Source organism: Empidonax traillii, unplaced genomic scaffold (genome assembly GCF_003031625.1).
Source record: "Empidonax traillii isolate 1590-97213 ecotype Southwest subspecies unplaced genomic scaffold, ASM303162v1 scaffold507:size695108, whole genome shotgun sequence".
NCBI lineage: Eukaryota > Metazoa > Chordata > Aves > Passeriformes > Tyrannidae > Empidonax > Empidonax traillii.
The window spans coordinates 516,840-538,324 of record NW_020955700.1 but is presented as its reverse complement, the minus strand read 5'-3'; the positions used below and the strand labels follow the sequence as shown (position 1 = coordinate 538,324).

The following is a 21,485-nucleotide window of genomic DNA, read 5'->3' as shown; positions in this document are numbered from 1 at the left end:
ATACCCAATACTGCAAGCTTGAGTACTACATCAAAAATGTGTTAGATAAGTCTCATTAGCTTCTCGTAATGCATACAACATAGTGATTTGACTTGTTACATTAAAAAGGAAGATTATTAGTGAGAATGGGATCTTTCCATTACTCCACACTTGTATGCAGATCTTAATATCAACATTATAACCCTATGTATAAAAATGAACTCCCTCTGCAGTTTGGCTTATAATCTGTGCTCAATACTGACACTCACAGGCCATCTAAATATTTATGCAGACAGCCTCACTAAAGGCTCTGCATAGGCATGTCTTTATAAGACTGGGCTTGCAACCTTAAAAATTCAATATATAATTCAATATAATTTCATTTGAATTTCACTGCACTGCTGGAGACTTGGCTGTATCTTGCCTGTTGCTGCTGGGCAAATGGATACTTCCTCTTCCAAAATGAAAGACGGGCTAATTCACCCACGCCATGATGCAGGAAGTGAGAAGCTCACAAAGGAAGGTGTTATAAAATATTGTAAGGAAAATACTGCCTTCATTTGCCTAAAAAACCCAACAAACCCAAAATAACTAAAACACCCTGAAGTACCAAATCCCCCAACCAACCAACAGACCCTCCCAACAAAAACCCCACAACAGAAGGATGTTATGCCTTACCTGTATTCTTGATGCTGAATCAGAGGCTGAGTTTATTCCTATTCACTGCTCATTCTCCTCTAAGATACCCAGCCAACATTGTAAAAAGCATCAAAAGACATACAATGGTCATATGAAAGAAAAAACGAGCTTATGCCACATGCTTCGGCCCACGTCAAGTGCAAGCAATTACAGAAATGTTCATGTTACTGTACTGGATAATTAATCTTAGAGTAACAATTACATTATAATGTTCCAAGAACAGGCTGGCAAGAGTTTATAGTTCCTGGTCACTCACCAGAGAACTCCTTTGTATGTGTTAAGAAAGCATTAAAATATATTTTTCAAGAAAACCCAGGTCACTTTGCAATACAGTAGCTACAAAACATTTATTTTTTAAATAAAAACATTTAAATCATCAGGTTTTGTAAAACAGAATATCAAGTGTTTATCTTAATCTTTGTAGTGTAAGCACCTTGAGTTTTATGCTAAAACAATCAACATAAATTATTATTTGGTCAGGCTATTAACCTACATCGAAATAAATATCCTTTTAACCAAGACAGTTCACTTAATGCATACCAGATTCCCATAACTTTACAGGAAGTTTCTCTGGTGACAAGTGAAATACAGGCTGTAATACCACGATTGAAACAATTTTTTTCTTTTTGTCTTTTTAATTATAGTGAAGACTGGCCTATCATTTTAAACTATAAAAAACAATTATAAAGCACTACAGACTATAGCTTAAAAAAATTGCATCACATCATAGAAATATTTGAGATGGCTTACCTAAACTGTCTCAGAAAAATAGGTGGAATACAAACTTTTAAAAACTTTACTTAGAACGCACTGGGCTGGCCATATCACACGTCCCAATCTTAGGGGAAATTATCTACTGAACAGGAATAGAAATCTTCGTTTAACTGCAAGAGAGATAAGCCACTAATAAGTGAAAACAATATAACTCAAAGGGCTTTTTACGCTGATACTATTGATTACAAAACATGGGGTGCAAAATTCAACACTTAAAATTTTATAAACCTTAAAAATACAGAACAGAACTTAACAGAAGTTTACAAGTCAAAATACTTCAGCACCTGAGATTTTCCTGTAGAAAGCCAAACAAAGATACTTTCTTCAGAAACATGTAATACAATCAGCTCATTTTCTCCTAGTATTACACAGGAATAACTGATTAAGCAAGAGTTGAAATATATATAATGCTCCAAAATTCTAATTAAGCCCTGATGGTATATCTGCTATCAGGCTATACTTTTAAAATTTGAGTCACGATTTTATTTTAGAAAAATATTTTGTATTACAACTGGAATAGACAATCTATGACAGTGTTCTAGTGAAATTTAAGTTTAAAGGAAAGACAAGAACAGTATGTGACTTGAATCATGTTGACAAAAAACTAAGAATACTGAAACAGAAAAAGGTTTGAACAAAGTGTAGTAACTTAATAACCTGTTATGCAAGCATTTAGATTTAGAGATGACTACTGGTTTTGTCTTTACTTTAGGAAAACTAATACTTATAGAAATCCTTTTCTATTTTCACTTTCAGAGATGGGAAGTTGCATTTTCTGTGTTCTGCCTTCATGATTTCATTTGCATAACTGTATTTCATCCTCAAAGTAGACACGATACTGCATACCAGTCTTAGAACAGAAACTTTCTTTTTTAATCCCTTGGTTTTGAAGCTTTAAGCAGTTGTGCATCTTATTTAGCAACTGAGCTCCCATATCGCAGAGCAAAGGAGAAGAAAGCATTTCAAACGAAGATCTTACCAAAACAGTATTCTGATGAGAACATAGTAGTTTTAATCAAACATTATCTAATTTTATTTATGAAAACTATTTAAATGTCAAATGATCTCCAAAATTAAAACCTCAAATACTAGAAAATGAGGGACTGTTCCTTCAATTCTAAAAATGCTTTCATCAGGGAGAGGATACTGTACATTTGGTTTTATTTAATCATTCACTTAGTGATACTGTAAAAAATTAAACTACCAGTGTTATCAAGGCTAAAAGTTCCTCCTCCCACAATTAACTATTAGAAATTTTCTGGAACCTTTCTATCACTGAAAACCAGTCAAGCACATCTGTTTTTGTCCTTTGATTCCTAAACGAGTGAGCGGGCACTCAGTAGTACCTTAGGAAGAAAAGCTACAGAGATGATACTGTAAAATTTCATATTAAGTTATAGCAGTTTTAAAATTAAGTGCAATAAAATGCACCATTGGCTCACTTAAAACTAATTATTCTTAAACCTCACCATCTTTCTTTAATACAAGGTGCAGCAGAGTTTAAAAAACAAGAAGGTGGGAAAAGCCCTCTACCACAAACAAAAATTCAAACCCAAGAATATTGCTTTCAGTGCAAACACCGTAGTCTTCAAAAGGTTAAGAGTACAAATATTTACGTTCCAGTGTATCCTTACCTACAAGGAATGTTGTTTCACATTACAAAGTATGTCAAATACCTTTACTCCAATCACAATACTAAAGTTTACTCTCTCAAATCGATATGGTGGCTGAAACCAGAATGTTTATATAAGCAGTGTAACTTTCTGGAGAAACTAATGAACACAGTTGAAAGCTGATCCAAAAACCAAGGGCAAAGACTGCAAATTCAGCTGCTGGTCCTTAACCAATTCCAGTATCAAATGTCAACATGTAACCACCTCCCTAATGCGCAGTGAACAGAGCCTCCTGTACCAGCACCTGAAATCCCCTGTACCCCTCTCTAAATCTACAGGCCACAGAGGCAAGCTGCAGACAACCACTTCTCAGGTGAAACTCTTCTTGGCAGAAGAGTTGGCTTTATGTCATTTGGTTTTTTCCCTGTGCAACACTTAAAACTCCAGCAAAACCTCTCAAACCTAAAGAAAACTTCTGTGCCACTGCAGAGGGAGGTGGGCATGTTATTTTACTTATTCAAAATACACTTAGGAAGTTCACCTAGAATACCCTTTTTGCAGCATTGTGCTTTTAGAGTAACTAGCTGGGATTCCAAGGAACATTTGAAAAAGGCACCTACTACACTGACTTAATTAGGTGTCCCTTTTAATAATTTTGGTACTATTTGTCACAGTACATCAGAAAACAGCAGCACAAAGCATTAGACAGACAAGAATTTCATATTTGTTCCCCTTTAAGAAGCAAACATGTTTAAAATGAAAGGCACTCATGACAGAAACTCTCTCTCCAGTTCATATATAGATGGTCGACAAGTTTTGTTCTTCATTCTACATAAAGGCACAGTACAGTCTCTGTTTTGACCTTCCACATCAATATCAAGTAATGAGGGCATGTGGCAGTTAGTTCTTTCCTCGGTATCTGGCAAGAAGTTAACATCTGGATCTACATTGCCTTCTAAACATTCAGAGTCTTTGGAGTTTGGTTTAATAACACGTGGAATAATCTGCCATGCATCGATTTTACTTCTTAGAGAAGAAGGTCGAGGCCTTGATATAATATTGACAGTGCTTTGCTTTTCAGTTGGAACACCGCTGTGATTGCTTCTCCGTTGCAGAGATGGAGAGTGCAGAGCTCCAGTAACTGATAGAACTGGTAGTCTGGAGACATCATTGGTTGAAGCAACTCCATCAGCTAGGGGAAAGAAAGTCCAAAAATAAAAACACCAATTTAAACTACGTGACTACTTGAATTCTTTGCCATTTGTAAAACTGGGTTGCCATAAACACTAGTAGCTTTTTTCCCCCACCAGAAAAATTAAGAGGCTTGTACATCTGTGGGAAATCTAAGACAAGACCAGTAGCGCTCAAGTAACATCTTCGCATCTGTGCTCTCTGCTACTGGTCATCACAATTTATTTTTTATTGCTACAAAAGAGACATATAGAGAAAGCATTAACCACTCAGCCACTGAATGAACATTAATACTGGAATAAAGCCCCATGAAGTCATCCAGTTATTATGAGGAATTACACATGCATAGAGTACCATAAAGAATATTACCTTTAAGCCATCACAGAACACCAGTACTGAGATTTAGAACTTCTTTTCAAAAACTCATTGATTATGAACTTATTTAGACTTAAAAGACTTTATCTTGAGCTTAAATTTTTATCAACAGCTTGACTTAAGGATTCATGGAAGTTCTTAATTACGCACCTGTGGTCTGAAAATGGTTCCCATCTGATAAGGTTCGTCTGTGACCCAACACACTTAACTTTGTGGAGGAATTTCCTGGCACGTTTTGAGATTCTTGTTTCAGACCAAGACTAAAAGGCTGATTTTTCAATTGTGTAGAAACTGTGTTGGGAGCCAGTTGTATCCTCTGTTCTCTCTTACTTTCAGAAGTTTGAGATGAAAAGACATCAGTGGAACTACATCGACCACAATCACCAAGTACAGTGCTTACAAAAGCATCTTCACTGTCAGACTGAAGTAGGCATTTTGTGGAAATGGAGGGCATAGAGAGAAGATTCACAGTATTTGCAGCTGGATTTAGGGATGGAATACTTGTTTCCTCTTTCTTGGACTGCAGTCGTGTAGGGCTGGCACTCCTGCGAAATTTTGAAGCCCGCTGAAATATCCCATCACGCTTCTTCTTCTCATCTTTAGGCAAGAGTTCATCTGGACCCTGCGATTTGTTCAGCTCTCTGATATCTAAGCCCAGGGCAACAGATGCAAGGAGGACAGCACACCCATACAGCACTGAATCAGTCTTCTTTTTTTGCAGTGTCCTGCTCAGACTGTTTGTAGGTGTCATTTGAGGAGTACTATTTGTAGAACTAGCAGAGGTTCCTTCTTCAAAGCTCTCATGTTCTACTGTATTCTCTCCCTGATCATCTTTCCAAAGAGGTAGATTGATATAGGCCTGACTGGGCAACTTAATTGGCTTTGGTCTTTTACTGTCCAAACCTTCAGGGATAAGTTTCTTATCATTACAGACACCTGTAAAACATCACAGTAACCTTTAAGATTGCAATTCAACTGTTTCGGTATTGCACGTCTGCATATGTGCATCATTATTGCCCTTCAGCTGCACAAGTGTTAATCTTGAGGGATACTGTACACCTCAGACTCACATTGTGAGATACAGAAACACATCCTGTGCCTAAACTACTTCGTGTTTGCAACACTTTGGTAGTGCTTTTCCAATAACATAGAAAATATTTCTGTGTTTGGATTACAGAGAAGTATTTTACTATACATGATCTGCCAGGTAAGATCTAAAATATATTCTTTACAACACTTCCAATTAAGCTGCGTTCCAAAACCCAGTGCATTACTAGAAATTTGTCCAGTTAATTCATTAGGTCTTGTGGTCCAGAGTAAAATGTATACCAAAATATATGAAATTCAAATATATAAACTTTGTATTAGGTAGGTTAGTAGTAAGCTAATAAATCTATAAAATTACTATTTGTGAAGGCTTAATTTATAACTCTCTACCAGTATACATGAAGATGAAAATGCGTTTTTCCAGTAGTGTCCAAGCAGCTTACCATTTCCTCTTCCTGGCATAAATCCAGATGCTGGTATGGACACCAAGTTATATCACAGGTTTTTCCCCCTAACACTGGTAACTTAATTTTCTCAGATAAAAGAATCTGTAGCATAGAAAGTGTGTGCAAATTTGAAAATTATTATGAATATTGTATAGCCACAGCACATTATAGCAATGGACATAAAAAGCAACATGCAGCTGTTATGTTCCTTCCTGATCTTTAGAAGCTTAAGTATGTTTTTCCTTCTGATTTTACCTGTAAATGGCCAAATGTTCCCTAAACAACTTTAGGATTTGAAATCCATATATTCTGTCTCGAAAATTTAGAGAATAGGTCTCATTCAAAAAAAGAGAGAACTAATATCTGGGAATACAACAGGGCTTGCAGATTTTTAAATAACTATACATTTTTTCAACTATGCAGAGTCCACTAAGAATGTCATTATTGATCATTTAAATTTCAAGACAATTACTGATTTAGATTCTTTTAAAAAGAAATGAGGAAGTGATGACTGCAGATCTCACATGCAGATCAGCCTGCAACTCAAAAACACGAAAAAAATTTATGTGGTACTGCTCACAGATCATGTATTTTCTTATGATTTTCAATGATGGAAATGTAAAGATGCCAACACTTGCAATTTTTATAGATCTACTCTTCTAATAATCTCCATAATCCTCGAGCAGCTCAATCAGCACAATTTATAACACTGGAGGTAAAGTTGATGCCATTATATAGCAACTTTCACTGTTTCAAAGATAGGTCTTACCTTGGTCCACAAAGAGTGAAGCTAAGGGAACACCTTTCTGATTTTTCATTAAAATGGTTGACCAAGGGTTGCTGCCATCTGAAAGGGGTCTTACTCTGCAATAACAATAGTTATTTTGACATTAGAGAAGATACCATGCTTATATATACTTTGTGAGAGAATTACTCTTTCTTTTCAAACTATAAACATGTAGGACATCACTTGAAAACAGTAAAGCTTTCCAAAGATAAAAAGGAAGTATGTAATAGCATAAATTCATATGATTATAAATTAATACATGCTTTATGTCAGATATTCCTTATGTGACTAAAATTTCATGCCTAAAAAGAAAGCCAATGAAAACTGGGCCTTGACTACCTATTGAAAAATGCAAGTTGGAGAAAACCTGGACAAGAGTTTCACTGTGTCAAAGAAATTATGTGAATATTGGAAGTTTAATAAACATAGTGACTTGAAAGCAAACAAAAATAATATAAAGCCAGTTTCAACTGATGGTCTGGAACCAACTCCTGACACAGGTAAATGAGTGGATGTCCTTGCCAATTAAAAAAAAAAGGCACTACACATAAATCTATATACTACAAGAAATAAGGAAAAGGATTTCTTACTTCAGGAAAGCTGCTTATCTCTACTTTTGAGCTATTAGAAAAACTAATCTAAGAGTAAAGGTGTTCAACTGATTTTCAGAACACTTTCACCTTCTTTTTGTCAGCATAAACGATGTTGCCTGTGTGAATTGTGCCTTACATATGACAAGACAGCCAGCCTTATTTCATCATACTGAAAGTGCCCACTGGGGGCCATGCTTGCAGTTCCTCAAGTTAATGTGAGGAAAGGCGAGAGACAGGCCATGAATGTCTGGTATGCATTAGAAGCTCAGCATCCCAGAATGTTCCAAATCTTTAAACACAGAGACAAAGGATAATAACTAAGAGTCACTAAAATTTTAAGATAAGTAGGCATTTTATCCTCAAGTCTAAGTGGGGGAGCTACTCATTATTAATGTAGTTTCTAAATTAAAAGCTAAGAGTTTTGGCTGTAACCAGAGACTGCAGAACTTCTAGCACTCACTACCTATGCCAGCGATTCAGTTACCAAGAATGTTTCAGTATTATCAAACAAACAAAATGTAGTAGACATACTTGTCCTTACAATCTGCACGATCCTTTGTTTGAACTGAACTTGGTCCCCATGTACAACCTTTCTTTTTAAAACTTCTCTTCACATCTTCAAACTCTTCTTGGTGATAAGTTGTGCTCCTTCCCCAAGTTCTGTTGCTTTCATCTGAAGTTACTAGAGATTGGGTTTAAAAACACAAACAAAGCCCTCACACATAAATACTATTTCTAAAACCGAAATATTTTGACAGAACTAAATATTTTCTCCACTTCAAAACCATTTTGACACAGTAACACACAAAAGGAGTAGAAAAAGATTTTTTTTCTTATACGAAAACCACCACGCAAACTGCACTGATTGAAAAGATGAGCAAGCAAGAAAAGTAATTTATGAGCTGACAAGAGACCCAGATTAAAGATAAAGCAGCAAAGCAATCATATTTTCCATGCTTCCTTTAACTGAGAACCTTATATTTAGATAATTTAGACAAGTGAGTTAGACTGAGCACTTAAATTACAACGTAGAAAACGTATGTTGTGGAACAACTGGTATCAAATGAAACAGAATATTCCAGTTGTGACCATGATTAACATTTTCTTTCTCACTACACCAAAACAAATTATACTTTTAGAAGTGTCTAACCTCCATTAAATGCTTAGTCTGTCACTGTCTCAACTGATAAATTAAACAGAACCAGCACCTTTAAAACATAATGAAATCTTGCCTTTTTTCACAACCCCACTGGGAAGTTCATATTCACTTGTGATATCTACATCTTGCTGGTACACATATACACTGTTTCTTCGGCCATTAGCTGTGTGTGTATCTGTTTTGGGAATCACTGAGGAAAAATTAAGAGAACTTAGTAGAGATCTTAGTCAAGTTGATTTCAGAAACGGAACTGTTTCCCTCATATTTTTATCTTTGGGTCATAAAGCCTGGATCTATAAAGGCATTAAGCATCTTCTGATGGTGGGGTTTTACTGTAGGGTTTAAAGGATGCTCTTTCTAGGATCAGACCTGGGAAGGTAGCTTTTCACTCAGGCCTAACTAACTGAAGCAGTAGCTTGCTATCAAGTGTCCTTGAGTGCTTACAGCTGTGATAGAGAGACCTAAGACAGAAAAAATGTAACCAGTTAAAACTGCACGATAAATGAGATGGCATTCACGTGTCCATGGTTCTGCCACTCCTTCACTTCACAGCATTCTCTTCCTTCCTCCCCGTACACATCTCGCCAGGACAGCTTACCCTGTAGCACAGCACTACACTTGCCTTCTTTACACTCCCCTTTTCAACAACATTCCAGGACCTATGAAATATATATCTTAGTGGTTTTCCTCCTCTCTCTAAAACTCCTTGCAAAATCAATAGAATTTGCAATAATAACAAATAAACTAGATTTTTTTTTTTAACTTAAAGAACTTCTCAATTTGAAAGCTAGACTCACTCATGACAAAGTGAAGCAATCAAGTAACCAGTTGTTATATATGCCTGTTCAAATCACCTGTATTTGAGCAAGTCATCTTGAAACAAAGACACTTTGAAGTTAAATCAAGATAAAAAATTATTGTGGGAAAGAGAATTTATTTTGCACAGGTGCAGATGGGTGTGGAAGCTAAATTGTTTCAGCTAGATACTCCTGAGAGATCTGATAAGCTTTCAGGTAAAACCTAGGGATCCAGACTCAGAAGCAGACATGAACTTCTGTTAAAGGAGAGCCTTTATGTTGTCCTGTATATTCAAGTTCTATAAATACAAATGCCTGCTCAAGTAAAAAAAAATCCCCAGTGACACTTAGTACACATGCAAGGATTGGCATTGCTATAGCTTACACAAGGCTATGCATTAAAAAAACACCAAAAGAACAAAACCAAAAACCAAAGAAAAAAAACCCCAAAGAAAACTCAAGAATCATGCCAATACCTGACACACTCTTCATTTCCAAGCATTTCCTTGCAGAACAAGAAGAATCAAAGATAAAATGAGACAGTCTAGTTTATACATAATTATGACATTTTACTAATAAAAGCCTTCCTTATCTTTCTGCAATAAATAAACAAGCAATCAGAAAAACCCATCATACTGTTTGAGGCCAAGAAACCATTGACAACAACAGATACTGTGCCACCTTACTTCTGAAGGAGACCTAATTTTCCTTCCATCTCAAATTTTCATTAAGGAAAACAAGATAGGATTTGTCCACCTCTCTCCTTTATCCACAACGTATGGGTAATAATGGTCTTAGCCCAATGAACTGTATCTGTTACAGTTCAAACAAATAATGAAGTTACTGCCAGACATCACTTCTTCCCTTTAGACATTAATAACCAAAAAGATTACACAAGGCAGAGGTGTTTCAAAGGAGATGACAGATCTGATTTCTATCTAAACTTTAAACAAAGTTTTAGGATGGTTTAAAAATCAATCAATCAATCAATCAATCAATCTCTAAAGTAGTTACAGAACAGTATGTAGAAAAAAAGTCCTCATGCATTCTGATTTCCCCTTCTCTCTATTTACATTTGACAAAGCCAGATTCTGAAGTAATTTCCCTCACAAGTGACTACACCTGCAAGAGAAGACAGTCACCATCCACAAGCAATCAGCTGGAACAGGTTCCACTGATTTCATAAAGAGAGGGAAGCTTAAGGCATTCCTTGCTGAATACAGATAATTAGACAATCTACTTTGCACAAGGGATCAGACAGCATAAATGCAAGCAGTGAATCCTGTAGGAACTGTATTCTGTTCTCTACCTCTGTCATTCCCAAATATAAATACATGCTTCACTGTAAAAAGATGATCAGTTTTCTTCCATACTCTGGGTACGAGAGCATGAACATACCTTCCCTTTTGTCATCAGTATATATAACAAGGTAGACCTATAAATGTACCCACAATTTTATTTTTGTTTCTTTTTCTTGTTTTCAAAAAACCTAAAGCAAGATTTCTTCTGGCTTTGTACCTGCTTAAAGTTTGCTTCTCTTTCAACATGAAGTTTGGTTATTCCTTTACTCTATGAACCTTTCTTTTCCTTTATCAACTCCAATACCTAATAAAACCTTCTTTCCCATCCTATTTGAGTTCTAAATATGATGCTTTGCCTTTTGTCATAAATTTTGATTTGTCATTATTTTATCCCAGTCAGTTTACAAATTGGTTCCTGAAGTAATTAAGTAAAGATATGATTTAAAATATTCACAACCGTTTTGAATTACTGAAAATCATTTAGCAGTTTAGCAAGATCATCCCTCCTTTCAAAGAAGTTACAATTGTTAGAACAAATTAAGGGATGTGGAAATCACACAGAAGTCTGCCTGGAATCTGATACTACTGCCAGCATTTCAGTAAGTATATGGAACATTCTCTATTGGATCAAATGAGTGGAGACTTACATTGTATAGCTCGAAGACGAGGAATTATTGTGGGGCTACTTGATGGACTAGAGCTGTTACTGTTTAAACTCCTCCTCTTATCCAGATTGGGGGATGCCTGCACTGTTATTTTGTGCTGGAAATCTGTAAGACAGTAAACCAAATCAGTTTTAATGTTCTGAAGAAAAAACTCTTCAGAAGAATATGCTGCTGTACTTCCTAAAGTAATAAAGTTGACTTGACCGTATAAGAGATATTCATATTAAAATCACTGAAAAACTCTCTTATTGTAACAATTTAGATATTTAGTCAAACAGGCAGGATTACACACCTTTATGTGACAGGTTTGCAATAACATCAACAAAAGCAAGTAGGTCCAAGGGGACCCAATCTGAGACACATCTACACCTCAAGCTGTTATTCACAGGGGTAAAGAAAAATCTCAGTATTTCATCTCAAATCAATCAATATTCAGGGCAATCAGATTTGCCTTATTTTTTAACAGGTAATTCATATATACCATTAAAAAAAGCCTTAACAAAGAAATTCAATCTATCTACCTGTCAGAAAAATGACAGCAAACTATTTATAGCAAAGTAGTAAAAAAACCCAACCAACAAATACTGATGAGTAGAAAAAAAAATTCTGAAATGAAATTTGACAATATGCCCTTCTCCAATCCCCATCATCAGTGCAGTTATAGTGTATGCTGTTCTTACAATAGAAATGTTTTAGGAATAAATTCATCTGAATGTTCTTGATAACAAGTAGCTAAGTGGTATTCTGAATGAAACTGTTCATTTAATTAATTTTTGAAGTTAAATACAAGCAGAACTCGAAACAAAGGACCAAGTATATAGTTTAAGCTTGTGATCCAGCATAAACCAATTTAATATGTTTGTCTCTGAGACTACAGGGTGATTTTTATCTTTTTGCTCTTATTTTTAAAGTAAGGAAAAATAAATTTATTTCACTTGTGCTGAAATAGTGCTCTAAATGTACTTACTGCCCTCTTTGTCTCTTTCCAGCTACCAGACAGCTATGATTTGGTGAGATGTGTGTTAGCATAGCATAAAATTATCACTGCATTTGTAATAAACTGATAGACTTGAGCTGGGAGCCCCTGAATGGAAGCCCTTCAACACCAGGATGCTGGTACCACTAATGAAGGCCTTCCAATCATTGGTGAAACCTTGAATTCACGTAGTGCTGTTTGGTAGTAATGTTAAACCAGCACCACTAAACTAAAAGAATTAAAAGAACAAAACTAAAAGGACCTAACTTGCTACAAACATGTCTCCTTTGCAAAGGGGACATTGTAATGCATTCATGGGTGGAATGAAATGCTCTAACATTTAAATTTCACCATACTTGTATTCTGAAATAATTTTCTGCTGCTATCAGAGCGGTTTTTTGCAAGAAATGAGGCACTGAAGATTGTAACTGCCGTGTCGTATTTGTGACTGCAATAAGCATGCAATTTGAAACTACTGCACCTGTACCTCCAGCCTTTACAAAATACTGTTTTTCTGCTCGGTATTTGCAAATTAGGGCAAACAGCACTAACATTTGATCTTGTTAGAAAGTTCTGGCGTATATTAAAGAGGTCCTTGTCTGTCTGCACAGGCACAATGATAACAAAAATCAAAACCCTGAAACAGTCTTAAATCATGTCACTCTCATGCTAGTAACCTTTCTCTCCGGATACCATGGACTATTAGCTGAATGAGGTGAAAGCTTCTTCCACTTAAGATGAAGACTACTCCACGAGAATACGCTATGTGAGAGTTGCTTCCTTGGGGGGACGGAGCTGTGCAATTCTTACCAAATCCTTTTATCTATTTACGGTAGAAGGACCTGGCAACGAATTAAAATAGTAGCCAGCACTGAAAACATGAAGCACGGAACTGAAGCCTGCATATTTAATTATTACACGTGTTGTGAACTTAAAGAAAAAATGGCAAACCTGAAGGTAAACTAATTCTGTGTCCATCTTTAAGTTTTAACCGGCTTCTTTTAAACTTCCCCTTCCTCTTCTTTACATTTGGTTTCTCTTGATTTAGCTGGAATATCATGATATTCAGCTCACGCTCCAGTACATCGATCTCTCGTTCTGCTAACTGTTGCTCACGGCGCTTCAGTAATTCTTCTTGAGATTTTTGCTGAAGAGCTGCTCTTGTCAACTCCTCTTCTCGTGATCGAAGCTCCTGAAGATAAGATCCACAAAGTGAAACTAAGTAATAATATGGAGGGAATATTAAAAAATATATAAAGTGCATAGTAGGTCATATTTCCTGTTTTATTTTCATGATGCACTATACACATGTAACATGCACACATAACCTTCTGATAGTCCTCCACTTTGAATAAGCCAAGATTCTGTATTCAAAATCAATAAACATTATACAGATTTCCTGTTGAGTCACTTTACTTAAGGCAGGTAAGCAGTGGTAATGGGGACAGCACATGCAATCAAAGATTATCAGCTTACAGCCTAGCAGAAAATGTTCTCCAAGTACTTCCCACCAGAAACTACTGCACAGCATAAGGGCTGCTCCTAGATAGCTCCTATGCATTAACATAAAGCCAATGACCTGACAAACACACAAATTATTGCCTTTATCTTAAATTCTCTAACCTTTCCTGTTTTTCAGCCATGTATTAAGTAGCACTTTTCTATCTAGAACAGCAATCAGTATTACACCGAATGAGGATTAGTGTAATAGGATAAACTAAGTCATAAGACAGAAGACAGCTGTTTCTTAATTAAAATCTAGAAGGTATCTGTGACATCAAACAGCTACTAACCACTGAATTGCAACACAGACTCCCCAACCATCACTCTCAATATAGTTGTTCTTCTCTTTTTATTCTTCTTTTTTTATTTACTTTGGAAAAAGAAATGCTTTAGTAAGGAAGCTGGTTAATTTTTCAGGTTAAATGAACACCCAAAGCCAAACAGCTGTAAACTTACCATCTTAAAATTATCTAAATCTTCAGTTTCGAAAATCTGTCAAAATACTTTTGAAATTTAAGATCTTCCTAATTTTAGACCTTCCTTCACAGTATGGGGCAAGAAGCAGATTTACCCAGAAGTCTTGTACTCAGTATTGCTAATAATACTGTAGTGAAAGTACTGGAAAAGAAGAACTAAATGCGACTCATACTCTATGTTTCTCACTACATAAATTTTCCATATGGTTGTGTAAATTCTACCTGTATTGAAACTGAAATTCAATTCAAAATAGAAAACCATCATTTGAAATACAGCTATGCTAAAAGTTCGGGATATCTAAGAATCTTATTTAAGTTGAATTAATGTACAATTAACTGTACAAGTCTATAACTCTAGGGTTGCTTGGGTTTTTTGTTTGTTTGCCTTTGTTTTGTTTTTATTTCAGAGTAGACCGCCTGCCTCTGCTACCTGGTGTCCAGCAATGTCACATGCCAGGAAAACTCCTTATTGCATACAGTGAAAGCAAAAACCCAAACTATTTTCCCTTTCTAACTCCTACTTTGTCTTGAATAAATTAATTCCTGATATACTACTTCAGTGTTTTCACATAAGGGGATGTTCAAATGTTCTTGCCAAAAAGACTATCAATGTCAAAAGACAAGTTAGCACTGAAGCAAACTGGTTCAGTGAGAAGTGCTGTTTTTTTATTTACAACTATAGCATAAATACACTGCTTATGAGGGGTTTAAAATTTAATTGACATGACTGACAAATTTCTCATGGTTTACTAATTTTGCGTGAGCTTGTTTCAACATAATACTTGGAAATAAAAAAATTAACTGACCCACTTAACATAGACTGTTTTGCTACAGGCAATTCTGCCTCTTGGAAATTCAAGGGAACCTGTCTTCATGCCAGCAAGTAAGGCTTTGAGTTGTTTTTTTTCTGTTTGCTTGTTTTTTTCTAAAGATATTTAAAACTTAATTTAGAGACTGATGCAAATCTTCACTTTCCTCCTCCTCCTGTCCAGTCAAAACAGGACAACCTAAAACAAGGGTTGAAAGCAGGAGCTAAATGAAATCAAATTTAGAATAAAGGTACTTTAGACTTGAAATAGAGAAGATTTTTATTACTTTATTAGTACAGTAATAAAGGTGCATTAGGAGACACTGTTGATTTTCCATCTTTCACTGTCCTCAAATCCAGGTGCCATAAAGCTCAGTAACTAGGCAAAAACTGAGAGCCTGAACTGAAACAGTAGACAGTCTAGAAACAATGCTTCCTCACTGAGAGATTAAGTATTTACTCTTTTCAAAATAAACTAATTAAAAACACACTTACTGCAATTAGTTATGCAATGTTTCCACACCGCTCTACAATTAAAACACCCATTGTAAGGAAGCTAGGAAAGAATTCTATATCTAAGTTGCTCAAGAATGTTTGTCAAAAGAAGATTGTGATCTTCTCCTGGAGTGGGAGTTACCATCACCCATTTGCAGCAAGCCCTTGAGGAAATTCCTCCAGCTACAGAAGTTCCTCTTTTGCAGGAGGAATGGAACTCCATGCAGAGGTTTTTTGTTTGCTTTATTATTATTATATAAATATTTGATAGACATTAGTTTTTCCCTAGTAGCTGACAGCAAAATTGATGTTGTGCCAAATTAAATAAGCCCTCACGCATAAAAACCTTGTGTAAGCCAAAGTTACGTGCTTTCATTCTTAAACAAGTTTACCTAATTAGGATAGATGCCTCTGGAGATGCACTTACTTTCGCATATAAGAAGTAAATTTCATTTTATCTTTTCCCCTCCCTAATTAAGCTTAACTCACTTCTACACCAAAATATGACTCTCCTCTCAAATCTTTTCACCAGCTTATTTAACCCTAAACTTGATTTAGTCACATTTTCCTTTGATAGGAAATCTCATACTGGACTAATGCCTCCAGAAAAATAAAAAGGAAACAGAAAACCCGAATGCCTGTTACAATTCCTCCCAGAGTAAAAAGAGGAAAATGGTTGACTGAGCTGTAGCTAGAGGGGTGGAAAAGGTAGTTATGCTCTGTGGCAGGCTGTGGCAAGTGAACACAGTAGCTGGTGACCCCACAGCAAGTAAAAAAGGAAGCCTCTACTCTCTGTAGAGGGACTGTAACTCATCTGCAAAGGAAGAGATCTGACAGCTACTGAGGCATATAGCCCAGCTCTAGCACACTGTATGCCCAGTGCACACAGGACAGACACTACAGAGACAACACCAACCCAGTTCTGTGAACTGGAATGGGAGAGGGAAATGCAGAGGGTGGAGGAAACAGTAGACAGGAAGTATGTAAAATTATTACTGACGATACTGCAATCTTAAGGGTGATCAATAAATTCTAATACCACATATGCTGATATTGCAGTAGATAAGTAATGTCAGACCCATTACTAGCCAATAGTCCACAAACAGCCATTTGTGACACTTGATGAGAAGGACAAAGGGTACAAAGAGTGATTCACAAGATGAGAGTTCAGTTCCTGCTTTTGTCAAAGGTAAGCAGCTACATTTTTAATAAAGATTTCTTCACAAGCCATTGCATCTCAATTATTGTCTTCCTTATTTATTACCACTACATGAAAAATAACAGCAAATATATACTGGGCAATAACTATACTGCAAAGAAGGATTCTATTTCTACTAGAAGCATTTCTAACAGGGACTCGAGAGGACACCTGGCCTATTTCAACTGTTACCTTTATCAAGTTGTCTAAAGGAAAATATAAAACTTAGGGTGATTAAAACCACATTAAAGTAACTAAAAGAGAGGGCAAAGAAAATTGACAGTGAGTACTCATTCAGCACAAACATCATGATATGAGAGTATGGAAAGAACATCAATGACAGAAATCCGAATGATAAACAATAGAAGCTCAATTTGCTGATTCATGAATATGAGTTTGACCTTTTTAATATCTGGCAAGAATGTGTCCCAAACTGCAATACTCAAAGACATCCATATTACCACTCTGTTCAGGAAGAAGAGACATAAAAGCACTATTCCATTTTTGGAAAAGAAGCCACAGGATACAGCCATATAAGAGGATGAAAGGCTTTTCATTCCCACAGCTGAAGAGAATATTCGACAGCAGCTGAAAATTTGCAGTGGTTATAAAGATTAGCTAAGTGATAAATGCAACTGAAGTGATACATTCAAACACACAAGAAAAAACACTTTTTAAAAAAGAGCCTAGAATTCTACAATCTGTTTTCTTTGGGGAGACAGGTGTGGATATGATTCTTTCTCAACTGCCTGTATGCTTGTATGAGTACACTGATAAGCCCAAAGAAAGTCCAAAACAGCTGTTATCACACAAACAGACATACACATGTACCCTTCCTTCACTGCCAATGCAATTGCAAAAATCAACTTACTTTTTCCTTGGTCCTCAATTCATTAAATATCTGCTGAATTTCCAACTTCCAGTCATCTTGCATGGAATGGAAAGACTCTTGAGGCATTTCAGTCATAACTGCCCCTTCAATGGCAGTAAGCTGTTCAAGAATTAAGGCAAACGATGGTCGGATATGAGGGTCCTGCTCCCAGCATTCTAGAATTTATCAAAATCCTGTCAGTTTTTATAAAGTACAGAGAACTTTTTGAAGAACGACGTGAACTTCAAGTTACTTCCTGCTGCATTTCATGGTCTAATGTGTTCCTTTTACCTGCAAGGCTTCCCTAGTTTCTTTTCAATTTACAGAGGTGACATCTACTACTTGTATTCAGAAGATTGGTTTCGTATTAATTGTATTTTTTTTTTCATTTCTAGCATCTGAAATATCAAATCTAGCAGTATTGCACAGAAGGAATACATATAAAAGGTAAAGAAATTCATTAAACACATGGAAATAGCCATTAACAAGCAATGTTTATTTCTCTCTAAAGGATTTCCAAAACAGTTTTGATGCTGAAGTAGTAACAATTAGGAAAAATGGCATTTGCAATTCCTCCTCTTGGGATTTTAATCTTGGTCTTGTATTAATCTGTAGTCTGCACTGTAATTTGCGAAAATTAATTTCAGTGTAAAAGGAAACCTGTAAAAATCAGAGTAAAAACTGCACTCTGTCAGTACTGAAGAACTTATATGCAACACAGTAATAACTGTACTACTTCCTCAGAAACACACCTGACTGTAACACCAGATTGCTGTGTAAAAAACCCCATCAAAATACGCGGTACACAACACATTATCAAATTAAGTATTTATTTTGCAACCCCATGCAAAAGAATACATCCCCCCAAAATGTTGCTATTTAAATACATAGGAAGAAATGGTATAGATACCTTTCATTAGTTTTGCAAATGGTTCAGGGCAGGTGGATGGAATGGGCAGAGTAAGTTTATTGACAGCAACTCCATAAGCCACAGCAAGGCCATCGATGCCACGGTAAGGAACTTCTCCTGTAAGCAGTTCCCACAGCAACACTCCGTAACTACAAAAGGTAATTTTTTTTAACAGTTATTTTCTGAAAACTGACACACTGTTTACTCAAGAACAAACAAATATCTGTCCAACCACGTACTGCAATTCAGGAGGATTTCCAAGTCAAAAGCGAATGCCTTTAAGAGTCATCTCTACTTTTGTTCATCTTGCACCTTTCCACTAATAGTGATTAACCAAACTGGATGTGACTTTAAGACTGGCTCTCACTCCCATTCAAAGCATAAGCCTGAAGCCACATCTATAGAAACGCTAGTATCACATAAATCTGATTTACAGCAGAAGTCCGAATGACAGGAAAACAAGCAACCTTGTCCCCTCCAAAAAACAACCAACCAACCAAAACAAACAATAAAAAGAAATCCTCAGCAGAGCATTCAGGTCATTCCCCTTTCCAAACATGTCGCAACAATTTACCTAGATATACACATTTGTTTGTTTTGTTTTTATAAATAATAGCAATAAAAACTACAGAAAACCCCCAGCTTTATTTGGAAGTCTCTATTTCTAATCTCCTTGTGTGTATATAAAGGCCAGCTAACTTGTCACTTCCCACTGAAGATCAACAAGACTGAGAAATTATTTCACACACAACTAACTTCTCCATACTAGAGAAAAAAAAAAAACAAAAAACAAAAAACCCAAATAAAACAACATTGTTTCCAGTGAAAGGTGGTGGTATGAAGAAATCTTTTCTCAGTGTCAGGTACAGAAATCAAGAATTACAGGAATTCCTATAGCAGCAACAATAACCATAAGAATTTCTGCTATGCTCTCTACTTTAAAAGAAGAGCTGAGTGTTGCTTTTATCTCTTTGGGTCTATATGCCCAACTCTTGGCTTACTCAAATGATCCAAGCCCCTGCAAAGGGCCGGGACAGCATGCTCGCTGCCGTGGCTCTGCAGCTCCTATTCCACCACCTCTTAACTGGTTATCTTTCACACTCTTTTTTGTGGAAGCAGGAACTACTCCTTTCAGAATCTAAGCCTAAAGTGGACTTTATCACTGGATTTGGTTTTTTGTCTGTCCCCTCCCCCTCACTTCCCCTCCTCTCTTCTGGCCAGGGAACCACTAAGAGTAGAATAACAATACAAAGGACAACCTATTGCTGCTTTTGAATAGTTATGTGAGCAGGCAAAGGGAAAACCCTTCTCTCCAGATGTGCAAAGAAACCACTTGCAAGTTTTGCAGGACCGGACTGAACTCTCCAACATGAGGAAAAATACATACTGGACTGAGGAAATAAGGGCTATGTACCCCTTAGTACTAGAAATAGCACCTCAGGTAGAGCAGATGTGACAGGGAGAAGAGCACACACTTGTTAAGTTTTTCTCTCACTCTCTGCGTAATGAGGAAAGTCAGTCAGCATTATACAAGACCTTCCAACATCACTTTAATAAACAATAAACGGGGAAACTACACAATAACAGCACAAATATCAGCAATGCTTTATTATCTATGGTCTGTTTGTCTAAGAATTTTTGTGTCTCATAAAATCTTATAAAACTAATGAATTCACAGTGCCAATACTCAATCAAAAGCTGAGGAAAATAGTCTGTACCTGTCTATAAAAAAAAAAGGAATAAAAAAGTCTTGTGGTTCTAATAATTTCCTCCTGATTTCCCTGGTCTAATCTCTGCACTTGCTTGTGTATTCAAAGAAGGATAAAAAAAATAATGAATTCCAGTTTGTTTTAAAGCAATGGTATTCTGACAAAAATGAATACAGTGCTTCCTGCAGTACATAAATATTTTATGCCTCATGTAGGAATACTGAACTAGAGCTCATTTTTGTGCTTAGAGAAAGAGCAAAAAAAATCTCTCAGCAAGCACAGACTATTCTAAATTCAAGGAATACCCTTGTTCAGACTATTCTATATGTAATTTAGCATGAATTCTGAAGGTAAGCAGAACATTAAATTAAACTAAAAAGAAATCACCTTTTATAAAAAGTTGTGTCATACTATTAGCTTTAGTTGTATTTACAATTCAAGCCTTTAATCTTCGGTAGTTTTTAACAGTGCCAATAAGGTGATAGTAAATTTTTAAACAGATCAACACAGTAATAGCCTTTTAATGAAAGCAGTCTTAATATCAAGTACCAAGAGTCAGCACTATGGGGGAAAAGCTGTGAGGAGGAAGCCTCGACATTGTAGTCTTGCCACGTTGGAGTGTTTGGGAAGTACTAATCTATCTTTCTCTAGAACACAACTACTTATTAACTCTCAACTACAGAAGTAGCTACTTTGTGTAATAAATTTCACATACAATTGCCCTGTGTACACAGAGCTTCTAAGAAACAGCTTTTTTTTTAAAGAGCCATGTCCCTTTCCAACTTCATCAAAAGGTCAAAACCACCGGCATAAGCTTGAAATACACATTTTTAAACCACAAAAACTAATACACTTTCAAAAATATGGTAAATATTTTCACTACTAGCATTATCTTCCTGCAGTCAAATGTGATTTAAGCCTTACTCTATCTCATGTCAGTGAGCACTTGCTGGTTTTACATATTTCAAAAGTTGAAAATCTGAAGGTAAAGTTCTCAAAGTTTATTTTACTCTACAATCCATCTTCTAGAGCAGTAAGCACCGCTATATGAATCACTTCTAATTTATACAAATGTGCTGGGCAAAAGCAGCTGCAAATTCTGCTGTACAGTAA

The 21,485-nt window shown here is 36.1% G+C and overlaps 1 protein-coding gene across 4 annotated transcripts in view; it reads right to left on the bottom strand.

The window, feature by feature from the left end:
* Positions 1-1,006: 1,006 nt before the first annotated feature.
* The window catches only part of MAP3K21 (mitogen-activated protein kinase kinase kinase 21), a 42,541-nt gene continuing 22,062 nt past the window's right edge, over positions 1,007-21,485 (bottom strand). Inside the window, exons 3-11 of one of the 4 annotated variants that reach the window (XM_027896651.1) lie at positions 18,664-18,812; positions 17,754-17,929; positions 13,354-13,594; positions 11,409-11,531; positions 8,713-8,853; positions 8,036-8,186; positions 6,894-6,988; positions 4,782-5,567; positions 1,007-4,257 (exon numbers count right to left, since the gene is read on the bottom strand). In XM_027896651.1, the coding sequence (XP_027752452.1) occupies positions 3,833-4,257; positions 4,782-5,567; positions 6,894-6,988; positions 8,036-8,186; positions 8,713-8,853; positions 11,409-11,531; positions 13,354-13,594; positions 17,754-17,929; positions 18,664-18,812 (2,287 nt within the window). In that variant the 3' untranslated portion in view covers positions 1,007-3,832. The remainder of the gene's footprint in view (positions 4,258-4,781; positions 5,568-6,893; positions 6,989-8,035; positions 8,187-8,712; positions 8,854-11,408; positions 11,532-13,353; positions 13,595-17,753; positions 17,930-18,663; positions 18,813-21,485) is intronic. The other 3 variants (XM_027896652.1, XM_027896654.1, XM_027896653.1) reach the window with 3 other exon arrangements.